At 39.0% G+C, this 17,242-nt stretch overlaps 1 protein-coding gene across 6 annotated transcripts in view; it reads right to left on the minus strand.

The window, feature by feature from the left end:
- Positions 1 to 2,091: 2,091 nt before the first annotated feature.
- The window catches only part of PIP5K1B (phosphatidylinositol-4-phosphate 5-kinase type 1 beta), a 97,645-nt gene continuing 82,494 nt past the window's right edge, over positions 2,092 to 17,242 (minus strand). For all 6 annotated transcript variants that reach the window (XM_051643621.1, XM_051643624.1, XM_051643619.1 and 3 more), the window contains 2 exons: positions 14,228 to 14,345; positions 2,092 to 2,796 (listed from right to left, as the gene is read on the minus strand). In XM_051643621.1, the coding sequence (XP_051499581.1) occupies positions 2,794 to 2,796; positions 14,228 to 14,345 (121 nt within the window). In that variant the 3' untranslated portion in view covers positions 2,092 to 2,793. The remainder of the gene's footprint in view (positions 2,797 to 14,227; positions 14,346 to 17,242) is intronic.

Consider the following 17,242-nt stretch of genomic DNA (forward strand, 5'->3'; position numbering starts at 1 on the left):
TACTCTTTTATCACTGTCTAGTGTTCAGGGTTTGGGAAAAGTGCATTGAACTATATGAAATTAAATTGCTTGAAGTCTAAGCACAGTCAACTAGAAAACAGATCTTGGGGTAGGTGTGAGTATTTTCAAACCATTGAAAGTACAAGGACATGAAATTTTTGTTGGGGTTTGGTTTTGTTGTTGTTGGTTGGTTTTGTTTTGTTTTTAAACTGAGGACAACTGTTACATGCTACCACCAAAGGCAAAACTCGCCCTCTGAATGCCATATGATTAAATCCCTGGGTCAGATACACAAATTTGGAGTTATTCCCTACCTTTCCCTAAGCAGGCATCAACCTGTGCTTTTTTCCTTCTGGGCAGGTTGCAGGGCCAGAGTATTCAGATACCACTGCACACAGATAGCCTTTGTCTGTGACCTAATTCTTCAAATTTTGCTCCCTGTGGTGAGTTCCATCTGTTGAGATCTGGAGAAATAGACCAGTATGTTACTTTAATACTCCAGGGAGTTGATTATACCTTCTGTATGTATTTTATTTCTACTTGATATGCCCTGTCTCATCAGCTTTATAGATATGTTTAGTAGTCATAATGTTTTCATCAAAGTGTACCAATGCAAAATACGAATGCAAGATGAAAAGAAATAAAATACTAAGGCACAAAACACGCATATCCTTACAAACTCCTGTACTCTTTCATGTTTGAAGCTTTATGCCATTTAATGCATTAGAGAAACAAATGGGTTCCAAGTTGCTGATCATTAATATTACTTAGGTGTAATCCATCTTCCATCTCAGTGGTACCATGTACTCACCCAGAAAAAAACCCAACAAACAAACTCCAAAACCCAACAACCCCCCCCCCCCCCCCCCCCACCCAGTTTCTAAGTTCACATGCTTTGGAGAAGGTTCTGCCAACAGACTCTGTAGGATCTACAGGATTTCCTTTTGCATCTATTAAAGGACTTTTCATTTATAAATGACTGTGTTAAATGGATGAAACACAAAGATGGCTCAGTCTCTGAATAGTTTAGTTTAGGCATTCTGGTTTTGTTCAGAACTGTTGCCGTTATGTTGGATGCCCAAGGACCAAGTAATTCAGACAGTCCAGTCCAGTAGGTAATTGGAAAAAAAGTGACATGTATGTACTTCATGAAGGTTAATCTGGTGCTTAAACTAAGAAATTTCATGGCGTTTCTCAAAGAAGACTAATCAGAAGTACCTGCTTTGCACGGACATATGTTCTAAATATGCTGTATTCTATGCATGAAGATATACTACACATAGATGTACAAAATGTTTTTGCTCACAGGGCATGCAGATCAGTCTTTTGTATTTCTAAGAAGAATGTTATAGAATAATTATCTTGCTGAGATTAAGCAATCTAATTTTAAACCCTGGAAGAAAAGTAATCATGAGACACAGGCTCTAAGAAAATACCACCTTTCTATTTCTCTATTCTGTGCATAATTAAGGAATAATACCATCCTCTGTGCCAGGGTTACAGGATTACATTAAAACAAACAAACAAACAACACACAATTAAAAAAAATCCACACTGAAACCTTACATGAAAAATTCTTCAGAGGTAGAAGGCATAATTCTAGGAATTGAAGTTCCAAATTCTGGTTGTGCCAATGCAGCAGGTTTGCAGCACTTACTCCTTAAAGAAATGTTACTAGTAATAATTTCCATAAACTTCTGGAGTGACAGCTGCTTAGTTTTTAAATACACCACTGCACTGAAACATGAAGTCTTGGATTGATGGTCACTGGTGTTTAGGATTATCTCTCTCCTGCTAGGGAAATCAAGGAAACAAGAACAGTTTCTGTAGTTAGGTTAAAATGATTGCACACATTGAAAACCCTTAAATGCGTTTATGAAGCAATGCCTGCTGAGTATGTTCCTTTCCTTTTTCTGCTCTTAATTTCAAGATTCCCCTCTTCATTATAGAGCTGGTAGAGATAAAGACAGACGCTGTGTTACAGAGTGCATGTCATACCTCTTGAAATGCCTCTCCAGACCATCTCAGGAAGGTAGAGGAATACCAAAACATTAAGTCCTGTACAGATCAAAAGCAAGTTGACAGCTGTGATAGTCTTGAAAACAAAATACTTTATTCATCAAAAATCCTATAGTTTACAGTAGTATTTACTAAATAAATTATTTAAGTTCTCTTTTACAAGAAATAAACTAAAATCAAAAATATTTCAAAGACAATGTATGTACACAACATAAGGCCTTGTTATAAATAACATTTTTTTTATCCTTTTCACCAGAAGTGAAAGTATCTTTAAAGGTTCATTTTCATATAGTATGTGCAGAGGTTTGCCATAACCCTTGTATGACATTAATTCCAATTTCCACTGATGTGGACCTAAGTTATTAGAATTGAAGGGTCAAAACAAATTAATTTTATTCACCACTGTGCTTATTTTTAAATCAGTAAAGCAGGTAATAGATTTTGCTTGTGCATAGTTACAGAATGCATGCAGATGAAACCATTAGAGAGATAAGAAAATACCACTTTCAAGTCCAAAAAAGGTGATGGGCAATATAGTAGAAAGCAGCCCAAACACACAGTTCTTCACAGTTCAGCAAGCAACAGCAGATGATAGCAGAGTGTGGAATGTTTCACGTCATTCTTGCCAAGCCCACTTCCTAGAATAAGTTCAGTTGATTATCACTCTTTGTCTATTAGGCTCAGCAAATTCCTCCTTCTTAAATCAGGAGTGCAGAAAGTACTCTTGATTAACCACCGTCACTTTTCTTAGTTTTACTCTTCATGTGTACTTCGTTACTGGAAATAAAGAAATTACATGTGAAGTCAAGATTGGTGTTTATTCGTTTTCTTACAGAAATATAAAAAGGTTACATCCTTCTTCCTCTAAACACACTGCAGCACAGTTTGGCAGTGATTCTTTTCTTACCTTGCCTCTAATCAAAAGCACTGGGTCTCTCTTCTTCACAACAGCTAAGCCCTATGGTTTTGCAGAAATTGCAGTACACTTGTATTATGTGAGAGAGAACCACTTTCTGCTGCAAGACACTGAACATTCTGGACATCCAGAGAAGGCAGTCCAAACTCCGAGCACTCAGCAGTTCACCAAATCTTTTATTACCTTGCAGCATTGACTGAGGCCTTTTTTACTATAAACTGTTAGGGAAAAGACTGCTGTCTTTGTATGTCACGTATAAAAGTTCCGTTAGCTTCCACACAGTACCCTCTCTGGTTGAAAAATCATGCCTATCTGAAAACTTTAATGCACAACTAATACTCTAGTCAATGTCACATTGATCACTCTATTTCACAAAAAAAAACCCCACAACAAAACAACAACAAAACCCAACAAAACAACCAAAAAGCCCCAAACAATAATGTTAATGAACTAAGAGTTTTCTATAGTATCTTCTAGAGAAGGAGCAGTCACATAATACAAATAGTTGATCACTTTTTAGCATCTCTGTCGAGTCAGAGACAAGTTAAAAAGGATCTGCTCTTTGTTGAACACCTTATTGCTACAACTCGAACCAAGGATAATCTAACAGCTCAACAAAATGTTGCAGTATATTGAATGAATCTCAGCTAATGTATCCAACATGGAGAAGGACACAAAACCAAAACAGAGACATCTGTAGTGTCCTGACTAAAACCTCATTTAAAAATATTATAAAGGCATAAGTTCCCATTTATTAAACAGATTTTTTTAAGGTCATTTCTACAATGTACTTTTCAATACAAACATTAAACCAATCTTTAAATAATTCAACAAGAATCTAATCTTTACTATGAAGAACAAAAAAGAACTTCAAAGGCATTTTTAAAAGCTTATCTTAGAAACAGGTAAACAGCAGATTTAAATAAATATTTTAATTATGACTTTTAGCACTAGACCTTGAACCTTTAAGAATGATATTTCAGTATCATTAGACCTGGACCTGAGCCACCAAGGTGCAGTTGCAGCCCAGAAGGCCAACTCCATCCTGGGCTGTATCAGAAGAAGTGTGGCCAGCAGATTGAGAGAGGTGATTCTGCCCCTCTCCTCTGCCCTGGTGAGACCTCATCTGGAATACTGCATCCAGCTCTGGTGCCCCCAACAAAAGACAGGTGGGGACCTGTTGGAACGTGTCCAGAGAAGGGCCATGAAAATGATCCAAGGGCTGGAGCACCTCTCTTATGAGGACAGGCTGAGGGAGTTGGGGTTGTTCAGTCTGAAGAAGAGAAGGCTCCAGGGGACCTCATAGCGGCCTTCCAGTACCTGAAGGGAGCCTACAGGAAAGCTGGGGAGGGTCTTTTCACAGGGGCTTGCAGTGAGAGGACAAGGCGTAATGGTTTTAAGCTGAAAGAAGAGAGATTTAGGTTAGAGATCAGGCAGAAATTCTTCAGTATAAGGGGTGGTGAGACACTGGAACAGGCTGCCCAGAGATGCTGTGGGGGCTCCATCCCTGGAGGTGCTCAAGGGCAGGTTGGATGGGGCTCTGAGCAGCCTGTTCTAGTGGAAGGTGTCCCTGCCCATGCAGGGGAATTGAAACTCGATGATCTTCAAGGTCCCTTCCAACTCAAAAAAATCTGTGATTGTGTGATTCTGTAATATTGTTCTGTGGCAACCTTTAAATCTCTTGCTGCACTGTACACCAGTGTTAGAGAGTTCATAATCACTGATGCTAGTGAGCACGGTGCTAACTTTTCAGAGGCTGTTGTCTCTCTCTAGAGACATCTCACAAAGAGTATATAATCGATTTATAGTGTTTGAGTCCACTTGAAGCTTTTTGTATTGGAGCATCTTTGTGCTTCAGTTCTCTTTTTGCAGATTTGTTTTTGATCTGATTGATTTCCTCATATGGTGCATTAAAAGCCTTGTGGCATGAGAACATATATATTAGTGACAATATGTGCAGGCCCTTCAGCACTTGGTTTACTTAGGTAACCTCTTACATGTAATCTGATATGGTACCTTTTTAATCTAATCAAGCATGTAATTCCTGTGTCTGATTTTAATGAAAGGGTGACTGAAACGTTGCTGCTATGCTGCTTCCTACATAATGTTGCTTTTTCAAGGACACTTCTGCCAAAATATATTTAAGTGCGTGGTTGTTGTTTCACCTCACACCACGTTTCAGTTCTATGAGAGACACAGGTCTCTTTTTCATCTCCTTTTTAAGAGTGTGCATGGATGGATACTGGGGTAAGATACATAACAGAGGAAATGAATAGTTCCTTCACTGCATAAAACAAGTAGGTTTGCTTCTTCAGCCTTAATTAAACAGGATTCTATTTTAAGAAGAGAGTGTTTGATTGGTTCCAGTATGCATTTAAGGATTTTAAGGATTATTCTGCTCTCAAGGGAAAGAAAGGATGTAAGTGAAGGGGCCTGGATTCCCTTCCTACGGTCCCAGAAATAATGTCCAGTCTACCATGTTTTTCCATCAGTATCTTCACAGGAAATAGTGAGGCAGAAAAACTGAAGCCTCTAGAAAAACAGCAATGTTATCATAATTAGAGGTCTGTGGTATAGTGTTACTGTGCACTTTTTAGCTTTTTTTTACATGGATCCTGTCTAGAAACTGCCTTAATTTCAGCTGCACCCTGAAAATAACTACAAAATTATTAGAATTGAATAAAATGTTATGAAAGACCAAGAAGCAAAATATTTCTCAATGAAAAACAAACGCTTCACCAAGGAGCTATGGTGGAAGTACAACCCCCTAGCCAAAGCTGTATCTGACAGGGACACTTAATTCAACCTGGCTTCATTCAAGCCAGGAGGGATTTTCTTCTCTGAAAAAAAAAACAACAACCAACAAGTTTATACGAGACAAGAGAGTTTGGGGTGCTAAACTGAAAATAGCTGAAAGGGGGGGATATTTTCAAGAGAAAGTAACTGTGAAGATGAACAGTGATAGAGTAACCTGACAGCTGAGAGTTTGAATATGAGCTAAGAAATGCTCAAAGAGACAGAACTCTGTGGAGTGAGAACAGAATAATTGAGGAAGAGCACTTAAGAGTAGTAAGAGGCAGACAGTTTTGACAGTTTCTAAACAGGTATTGAATAGATCAATATTTGCAAATCTGCTTATCTATTCATCTACAGAAGCTTTGAAATACAAAATTCTTTTCCAGCCATTGAAATCCTATAATAAAATTGGCATTTGAACATAAACCACAACATAATTCTAAATGTAATAACATTATTTATGCAGTTCATCTGACATAAATCATAGCCACACTAACCACACTCTAAATATGCTGGGCTTGTTCATAGAATCATAGAATGGTTTGGGTTGGAAGGGACCTTAGAGATCATGTAGTTTCTACCCCCCTGCATAGGCAGGGACACCTCCCACTAGACCAGGTTACTCAAAGTTCCATCCAATCTGTTCTTGAACATTTCCAGGGAGGGGGGAGCCACAACCTCCCTGGGCAACCTGTGCTTCATAGTGAAAATTTTCTTCCTAATATCTATTCTACATCTCCTCTCTTCCAGTTTTAATCCATTACCCCTCATCCTCTTACTACAAGCCCAGCTTTCCTGTAGCCCCTTCAGGTACTGGGAGGTGCTATTAGGTCTCCCCAGAGCCTTCTCTTCTCCAGACTGCACAACTCCAACTCTCTCAGCCTGTCTTCATAGGAGAGCTGCTCCAGCCCCCTGATCATCTTCATGGCCCTCCTCTGGACTTGCTCCAACAGCTCCACATCCTTCTTATGCTGGGTGCTCCAGAACTGGACACAGTACTCCAGGTGGGGTCTCATAAGAGCAGAACAGAGGAGGAGAATCACCTCCCTGGACTTGCTCGCTATGCTTCTTTTCATGCAGCTCAGGATATGGTTGTCTTTCTGGGCTGCATTCATCACTACAGTTTTTCCATTCTCCTATTTTACTGAAGCCCTTAACAATCCTTTGAAACCATATATCCAGTGGTAGTGAGTTCTAAACTACATGGAAATTTTGTGAGTCCTTCCTTGAAAAACAGCAGGCAATGCTGTATTTCCATGTAACAATTTCTGTTCTAAGAATCTTCTGTTGTAGTTAATATACATAAGTATTCTTCAAGCTCAAGAGTTCATTAATCAAATCCTACAGGCAGGGCATGTATTTGTTTATTTTAATCTTATAGTTACCACTAGATGCCTTAAGATGCAGAGCATTACAAAGTAGCAAGCTTCAAAGTTTGTTGCTGTACTATTGAAGTGCGTGTTCTTGTTCTACTGAAGTGTAAAGGAAATCAAACCTACTTGCAGTGAACCAATTAAAGTAATTCTTAAGTCTTACTACTCTGATTGTACTGATACTGTAGTCTGTCAAAACAATATGTGAACTGCCTTTCTAAGCAATTTCAAGTGTATGCTGAGTAGTTCATAATTGCACATGTTGCACTTTCAGCGATAGAAAGCTCAATCAAAGAAGTTGGCACTTCACTGCAAAACAGAAGGAACAAGGTGACTTTAAGGTATTGTTTTCTAAGAGAATTTAACACTTCTAAGGACCTCCACATATCAGTTCTTAGTAACACTGGACTAAAGTCTTCAGGATTGGTTACAGTTGCTGGTGTCTCTTAAGAAACTTTTGCATGATTTGGCTTGTATTTCCTACCAATCATATTCCATGGAACACAGTAAACTTTTGTGCTCAACAGTGTTTGCTGACATTCAATGCTTTTCTGCTTGTGTATCAGCTGATGCTCGTACTGACACTAATAAATAGGGCTTTAGGGGAATTTTAAAAGGAGATTAAGTTTATTTCCAGTAGGAAAAGGAAACATACTTTTTCTCTGGGTTTTTTTTGTATTTCTACATCAAAGTGTTACAAAGAAGAGTGTTAGCTTCTCTGTTACTGGCTTACATACAGGACACTTGTTTATCTCAGACAGCATCTTTTGCTTCTAAGTATCTGATCTATCTCTGTATTACATATTCATAAAAGGAATAACCTTTTAATGTTTTAATTCTCTGCACAGAAAATTTCAAATTCCCAACCATTTTATGTACCTGCTTCTATCTTTTTGCAATCTTTATTTAACAAGTACATTTTTAAAATAGAATATTCAGTAGTTGTTTCCCACTGTATGGTACTAGAATATTTGGAAATAATTTAGATTGGCTTATACTTACTGCTCAGTGCAGATCATGGTTAGTCATATTTTACTAATAAAAGATATATTCCTTAAGCTATTATTTGTGTTAAAAGATTTAAGAGAAAATAAACCAATGACACTTTCAAGTAAACTTGGATTTGAGGTTGTTTCTAACAGTGCTGTTTAGAGCTGCAAGTTGCATAAAACGCTGGTTTGATGAAACAGGTCTTTTTTCAGTACTGAGGAACTCTGGGCCCACACCAGCCCTTCAGTATGCCAAAACAGTCAGTATGTCTCTGTACCTGTGTCCTGGAACAAAAAATCTTACTGTTACCAGGTAAATGCTCAATTCTGACATCAGCTGCACAATGTGAGTCTGCAGGGTGTTGCCTTAATGTAACACCCCAAAACTAATGCTCTTACCTGTAATAAGAATTAATTTTAGTTTGGTGTGGTTTTTTGTTTTTTCTTACAATCTGCCCCAGCCCAGCTTACTTGACTGTCTGAATTTTTGCAAAACACTGTTCAGCCAAATGCCATTATTAAGCTGTGTTTTATATTAACACAATGTCATTTTACTACAGTATGTTTTTTTTGTTTGTTTGGGTGTTTTTTGTTGTTTTTTTGCTTAGTTTTTTTTTTTTTCCCCCCAACTATGGATCAAAAATTCGTAACTCTTGAATAGGATTAAAAATCGTCCAAGAAGTTTGGTATTTCAAAGCAGGAGGCAAACACATATAATGGATTAGTGGGGTGACTGAAATTAAGCAAGTGAAGATACTTTCCATTATAATATCTAGCAAGTAAGACTAGAGCAGCTTGCCTTGCAGTAGAAACACACACAAGGATTATTAAGTATGGGATTAAAGGAAAGTCTGGGAATGCCATTTAAAGCTACATTTTCTCCTCACGCTTTTAAAAGGTGAAAATGTATCTTGTAACATTTACAATTAAGGCTTAAATCAGCTAATGCAAACATAATATATTTGATTTATTTTTGAGACCTACATTAGAAATTATTGACCTGTTTCTAGTGTTCTCAACAAGGTGCATCTTCTAGCTTACATTTAATCATCCTCCTATAAAAGTAAAACTGTTTTCGGCAGTGAATCAAACTACTAACACACATCCTGATCCTTCAGTATCTGACTTACCCAACCAGAAGCCAACTAGTGTTTCAGGCAGTCCTGAAGGATATGGGGGGGGGGGGGGGGGCGCATTGTAAGTAAAAGGTTAGTGGATAAAATTGTATCTTATTCCTCTTCCTTCCACAAACACCTCAGCATATGTACATAGGTACATGTGATAAAGTTACTGCTCACTTCCACAATAATCTCAAAACAGTTAGGGAGGCATCAGTGCAGTGTGTGGAACAGGACCAAAAAGGCAGGGGTAAGTAACTTCTCAAGATGAGTTTGCAACTTCAAAAGTAACATGTGATTAGCCACAGTATCCAACCTCCTTGAAGCTGTTGTTGCATACCTAGATGCTGGAGCTATGTGCCCCTACTTTGTCTTGATTATTGAATTTTGGGTATGGAGTGTGTAGAGAAAGGGTGCTGCTAAGACAAAAAAGCATCTATGATTCTCTCTACTTCAAACCTATTTATTCTTCCAGACCTTTCTTTAGGGGAAAAGCTGGGTTTTATTTATTTTTCTGTTGATACTGATTAGTGGAATACACATATACTTACTGCAGTTTCCCAGACTTAGTAGTAATGCATGTTTTACAAGGCAAAAATTAACTAAAGGATCATCATCACACCTAAAACTCAGGACAGCTTTATAGAAGGTATATTACCAATGCCTGTCACTAGATTTTCATAGCATTCCACCACCCACTTATAGATGTCAAACTCTAAAAAAAGCACTTCACAGAGCTGAGCAGTGCTACTGATACACAGATTGCTATATTACAAACCACAAATAGAAGTTTTCAAGAAGAAGTTTTTTTCTGTTAAGTGTGGCCAAGACAACCACAGAAAAGCCCAGGTTGGAAGAGACATTGAAAGATCATCTGGTCCAGCCTTTATGGAGAAGGGAGCCTGGATGAGATTATCTAGCACCCCATCCGATTGCATCTTGAAACCTCCAGTGATGGGGACTCCACCATTCTCCTGGAGAGGTTGTTCCAGTGACCGATTGTTCTCCCTGTAAAAATATTTGTTTCTTATACAAAGATGAAACCTCTTCCAATGCAACTCCTACCTGTCACTCCTTGTGAAGAGAAAGCCTCTTTGTAAAGTACTGGAAAACTGTGATAATGTTCCTCCTGAAGCTTCTCTTCTACAGGCTGAAAACGTAATTGCTTCAGCCCTTCCTCATAGGACAGGTTCTTCAGCCCTTTGATCATCTTCATGGCCCACCTTTAGACCTTCTCTAGTCTGTCTGTGTCTGTTTTTGAACCAGACACCAGAACTGAACCCAGTACCCCAGCTGTGGTCCGACAAGTGCTGAGTAAAGCGAGATGATCAAGTCTCTTATCTCTGCTAGTTGTCTCTTATCTCTACTAGTTGTGCCCCTACAGATGCAGCTCAGGATTCGATTTGCGTTGGTTGCCACAGTGGCTGACACGTGTTCAGCTTGTTCACCAGGACCCACAAGTCCCTATCAGCAAGATTGCTCCCCAGCCACACAGATCATGGCCTGCACTGGGCTCTTGGTTACGTCATCCCAGGTGCAGGACTTCACACTTTGTTAAACTTCACCCAGTCCTTGCCAGCCCACTCTTCCAGCTTGTCCAGGTTGCTCTGGAAGATGGCTGATGTGTCCACCTCACCACCCAGTGTAATGTCATCAGCAGACATGAGGAGGGTACTTTCAGTCCTATTGTCTGCATTATTTATGAAGATGTTGAACAGTATGGGGCCTGGTATTGATTCCTGAGGAACCCTGCTTGTGACAGGCTGCCAGCCTGAGTAAAAAACATTGATCACCATCCTCTGAGTGTGGTGGCTGTGACAATTTTCTGTCCATGTTGCAGACTACCCATCCAATCTGCATCTTGATAGTTTGTCCAGGAGGAGGCTTCGCTGAAGTCCAGGCATGCAAGATCTACTACTCTCTCCATGTTGATAGAAAATGTTATTTTTTTGTAGAAGGTTACTCTGTCATAATTTGCCTTTGGTAAATCCATGCTGGATTTTCCCAATCACCTGCTTCATTTGGTTTGTAATAGTTTCTCAGAGGGCTTCTGGCACCACTTTTACAGGAACAGAAGTAAGGCTAAGGGGCATGTAGTTTCTTGGGTCCTCTTTTAGGCCATTCTTGCAGATAAGATAGGACATTTACCTTCCTTCAGTCATCAGGCATGCCCCTTGATCTCCATGACTTTCAGAGATTATAGGCAGTGGCCTTGCAACAATGTCAGTCACTTCTGTTAACACTTGAGGGTGGATTCCCTCCAGGCTCATCAATTTATGTGGGCTGAGCCCTTGCAGAGGGCCCCTGCTGGTGGGTCAAAACATGCGTTGTCATAGCTACTTCATCCTTTGATACGGGGTCCAGCTATGCTGATAAAAACAGAAGCAAAGAAAGTATTGAGAACTTCTGCCTTGTCATCATTATTAGTAACTCGTTTCACTGCCCTGTTCAGTAAGAGGCCAATGTCTTCCTTGCATTTCTGCTAACTGCTCACGTATCTGAAGAACCCTTTCTTCTTGACATCTCAGGACAATTTCAGTTCTAGTTGAGCCTTAAGCTTTCTGCATGCATCTCTGCATGCCTTAGCAAGGTTCCTGTAGTCCTCAATGGGTATTTGGCTGCCTTTCACAGCTGCTATGCTGCCTTTTTTTTTTTTTTTTTTGCTTTTAACCACACTCAAAAGCTCATTGCCTTCTTCCTTTTCCTTTGTAGGCAATGGATTTTTCTTATATTTCTAGGAGGCTCCTGACTCTCACAAGCTCCTTTGTCCTCCATGTATGCTTCCCATGGAATCTCTTAAATCTGGGCTCTGAGCATACTGAAGTGGCCTTTTCTAAAATTCAGGGTCTTCGTCCTGCTGGTGGTCTTCAGTGTTCTTAGCGGGATCTTAAAACTCCACAATGTTGTGAGCACTGTATCCATGGCTATCGTTGGTAGTTATGTTGTCAAGTACGTCTTTTCAGTTTGTGAGCAGTACATACAGCATTGTACTTACCCTTGTTAGAATGTCCAGCACCTGTAGCAGGAAGCAGCTCTCATGCATTCCAGGAATCTCATGGACAACTTGTGTGCTGCTGTGTTGTTCTCCCAGCAAAATTTTACATAATCTGAGTAAGCCATTAGGATCTTGTTCTGTTGGCCCAAGACTTCCTTTAGCAGCCAAAAAAGGTTTTGTCAGCCTCATCATTTGGTTGGAAGGTCAGTAACAGATAGCTAACACAAGATCATCCTTGGTGATGTACCACCTAGTCTCTTTCCAAAGGCATTCAACAGAACTTTTGCAGTATCCATATCTTAACCTACATACACTCAAATTTATCTTTTTTAATGAAGTATGAGCCAACCTCCTCTTCCTCCTTTTCTATCTTTCCAAAAGTGTTCTTAGTCATCCATTGTGGTCTCCCAGTGATCTGAGTCTTCCCACAAAGTTTCTGCGCTTTCTAACAGATTGTAACTCTCTGACTGGCCATGGAGCTACAGTTCTTCCTCTTTGCTGCCCAGACTGTATGCGTTGGTATATATGCACCTGAGGTGACTGGACTTAAGGTTCCTGCCTTTGTAAAGGGCTGGGAAGCATTCCCCACTATGCTCATCCACCCTTATGAATATGCAGGTGTCACACAGCTCTGGATGCTACCCTCCAAGTTTGTTGGTTTAAAGCACAATTCACTAAGTCATCCAGTTTGCTAGCAAGGTTAGGTGCATATGATTACTCATTTGTCCATTTCCCATAACATTTTAAGATGTGAGTCTCTCTTCAAAGATGATTCATGTCAATATCACATCAGCAACAAGAAACATTAACACAAGTCCTGCAGGAATAGGCTGATTTAATGGACTACTTGAGGACACAGTTAACTGAGTCAATTCTACATCTAATTGGCCATTGCTACTTGGTACTGTCTCATTTCAGTGGAGGCAGGATAGACAACAACTCCAAGTGTGCTTCCCTTCCCAGCTGAATGAATGGACCAGACGATCTGTTGAGGTTCCTTCAAACCTGGGCTGTTCTATGATTCTATGATACTCTGGATCTTAAGACAAATATCAGGAAACTCTAGGGATAGGAAAAATAAACAATGAAGCGCGCTTCTAACCTAAAAAGGAAACAACCATGCCTGTGTGAAACATTTATTAGTCTTTCCTTCTTCACCTTTCCTCTCTAGGAACATTTTTGCCACAGAAGTCACAGACATTTATTTATTAAAATAGACGGAAAATATTATATTACTAGGATACTATAAGAATTGTTTAATTTGTGCTTTATGAAAACAAACCTTTGGGAAAGAAGCCAAGCTAAACATACTTCCCTCCTATACTTATACTGAGATTTTAATTTTCAAAACAGCCTAGAAGAGTTAGAGTCACAAAACTTCACTCAATTGGATCTGGAGCTGGGTGCCTACTGCCTTACATCTGTGGAATGTGATCTGTAGAGACCAACAGAATCTTTAAAACAAAGGTGATATGAAAATAACCAAAGATGTAGACTTCAACTTATATTTCAGCAGCCAGGTAAACTGTTCACTAGGAAGCAAAACAGCAAGGAAAATATACATTTAAAATAATATTCCAGCCACCACAACTGGATAACCTTTCAGAGGAAAAATGGGAGCAGTTGATGTACTTCACCTTGATCTCTACTTTACTGGCTTCAAAATCACCTATGTAAACACAGAACTCCCTCTCTGAAAAAAAATAATTTCTGCATTGTGTAATATTCAACATGAAAAGGAAGGATTTTTTTCCCCCCCCCCCCTCCTTTGGAAAACAAAAACTCCCTACTGTCAGAGAAAAACCGAAAGGCATTTTGGCATACTTAATTGTTAACACAATAGTTAATAGATGTATAGTGTCTTGAAGGATCTGCTTTGGCAAGGTACTTAAGCATATGTCCTATGTAAGAATGATAATGAACTCTGAATCTTGAAGTTAAGTATGTGCTTTAGTCACTGAGCCTGAGTCAAAGAAATTACAGGGGAAAAAAAGCCCATCAGAAAGAGCCTGACAACTTACTAAGTAGACATCCAAAACTGAAGCATTATCATTTTCCATTTCCATTGTGCTCTGTTCTGAAGTCAAATAGATGGCACTGTCTTCTAAAGTGAATGTTGAACTCGAAGGTATCCCTTTACTGCAAAGAGAAAGCAGACCAAAAATACAAAGTTACAGAGAGCTCAGTCATAGCTGTATATTTTAAAGTACATTTCTGTCTCAAACAAAAAGCTTCAAATATCTGAAAAGATGAAATGCAAATGGACACATATAAATGTGTTGACAGTGGCTAGATAACTGGCACCTCATGTTGACTAACATACATAAACCACAGTTTCTACTTTTGCATTAGTTAAAATTTTATCAGAAAGTAATACCGTTCCTGAACTCTATTAACTTAAAGAAAGAATATCTATTATGGTCTGAGTGGGCCAGGCTAATTTTTGGTACCAATAAAAGGAGCTACAGACAGGGTCTTTAAGACTCTGAGGGATCTGAGAGGGGTGGAACAGAATTAAGTCAGTATTCCTTTCCATTTCCTGCCTTACTCTACAGAAGGAGGACAGGAAGCCCAGTCCCTTTTTTCCTACTCCCTTCTTCCTTGCTGCTGGTGTGGTCAGAAGTCTCAGAGAGAGGCTCTGCAGAATCCAGCTCTGTCAGGTACTGTTTAGAACCCTGGACTCCTCACCCAAGTCGGTGCTGTCACACAAACCCCTCAGCCACGTATCTCTGTGATCATTGAGATTGGTTTTATATATATTTGTATGTAATTGTATGTGTCTGCTCTGCATCCCATGTGTTACTGCCCTTGTTTCAGTAAACCTGTTCCAGCTATAGTTTCCAGCCTTTAAGTTTCTCTTCCTTATTCCCTTTTTATCTTCCCTTGGGAGGATGGAGTCAGGTATAGAGAGCAATCCTCTGTCTTTTTGTTTGCCTTGACCACTAAACCAAGACAATGTCACAGTAAATGTGGGGTAATTTCACTAATTGCAAAATAAGTTACTTCCACACTACACATGGTGTACATTTTGACAGTATTTGTTAATTCAAAATAGGAAAAAAAAATTGGTAATTAAGCGCAGTAGCATTGGACTTTTTAATGCAGATATGGGATCACTTGCAGCCAACTATTCAGAAAGGAAAGTGCAAGAACAAGAGTGTACTGTAATTAGTACAAGTCTGCAAGGAAGTGATACTTACAGAGCAGGTGCACTGTACTATTCAGATAAGATTTTTTTTCTCTGCTATCTACAAAGAATGTGAAACTGCAAATGCATCCACACAGGAATCTTGCTTTGTTTTATAAACACAGTTTGAACCACAAAGCTGAAATTTTTAAAGGTGTTTTAATGGAGTCAGGTGCCCATTATCACCTGTCCTCCCTCACTAGCTGCCAGAGACTAGTAAGACTCCAGGCTGCCTGAAAAACCCAACTGTGAGTTTTGCAGAGACAGATTATAAAAGTTCTTATCTATTTACACACAATGTGAAAAGCAAACAATTCTGCATTATATTTAGGCATGAAAACACAGTTACAGTCATCAGCCCAGAAATTACTAATTTCACCCTCCCTTCGCAGTACTTTGTAGTTTAAGCATGTTTCAAATAGGTTATAATTTCAGAAAGGGCAAAGCTAGCATGCAAAGTAGAAAACAAATTCAAATGCTCACCAAAATAATGAATCATCAGTCACTCTCATGTAATTAGTATGAAGTGTACAGCGTTACTTTTGCCACATTACAATGTTCCTTTTGTTATATACCACATTAGGCATCTTTTCAATAGCAAGACTACCTATTTTGTCCCAAGGCTGACCCAGCTCCCACTGACTTAGTAGCATTTTTGTCACACTCATCACTTTTTTTCTATTGGGCAATGCTTCAGTCACATCAATTTTCTGCCAATGGTTTATTTTACTGAAAGGGTGAGGGCAGACATGAAGGGATAAAATGGGATGTTATTGTATGTTAGACTATGTTTATCATCTCCCACAAAATAAGCTCTGGCATGAAAGATACTACTACTCATGGCAAAAGGCAAGGCGGTGAAGTCAATTTCACTTGCAGAATTATTATCTATGCTGTTGCACAGTTCAGGCCTCTGAATGTTCCCATAAATGAAAACCACATGACATGAGATGAATGTTCTGTAAGCAGCTACTACTGCTACAAAAATATGCAAAACCACTGGTCAACCTTCCTTCTGGAAAATAGTGCTCTGCATTACTAACTATAAACCAAGTCAGGTAGGCTGTGGCTTTCATCCTTGCATCAAGTTAGGTTAAACGGCAAAAATGTGAAATCGTTACTCCTTTCATATACATATCAAATCACATCCCTTCCACTTTTACTGCTGTTATTTTTAACTTCTTTCAGTTCCAGAAAACTCTGGAATCTGTGCTCAAGATGACATGAGACTTCTGCAATTCACATCAGTGGCATTTTATTTTACATCCTTCATGTATCAGAAGACTAAGATAAAGTCCACCTACTCTTTCAATTTAATTCACTGGCTTATTGTGACACTTTTCTTCCTCTCTTCTCTGCTTTCCATTAGAAGGCACTGTCCTTCTTTTACTCTTAGTTTGTTAAATTGCAATCTCTGCTGCTTTGCAGCCTGATATGGATAGCAAACAATAGGAATGTGAGTTCAGTGCTCAGTCTTGGACTGTTAAACTACTAGTTTTATATATATAGCAGAATAAAGACAATGCCGTCTTCCCTTTGGAGTGTGTTCTACCTGTTACAGAAATACACTACACAGTCAGGCAGCAAATGACAGCTGAAACGAAAACACCATGTTAAGAGAAGTCAAAGAGAAGCTCCTATAAATGTTACAGATTGGTTATTTAGTAGTCAGCTTCCTAGACAAGGAGATTCAATACACAGAGACAAATAATATGTAAAATACATAATAACATACTGAAAGAAACGGAGCAGAACAAAGTACAAAGATAAGAGTAGTCTTAAATCCAGAAAACCAGCAGCAAATAAAGTCCCTTGAACAAAAGTAGGCATGAAAAAAGAGAATGAAACA

The sequence above is a fragment of the Apus apus genome, chromosome Z, assembly GCF_020740795.1.
Source record: "Apus apus isolate bApuApu2 chromosome Z, bApuApu2.pri.cur, whole genome shotgun sequence".
In the NCBI taxonomy this organism is placed as follows: Eukaryota; Metazoa; Chordata; class Aves; order Apodiformes; family Apodidae; genus Apus; species Apus apus.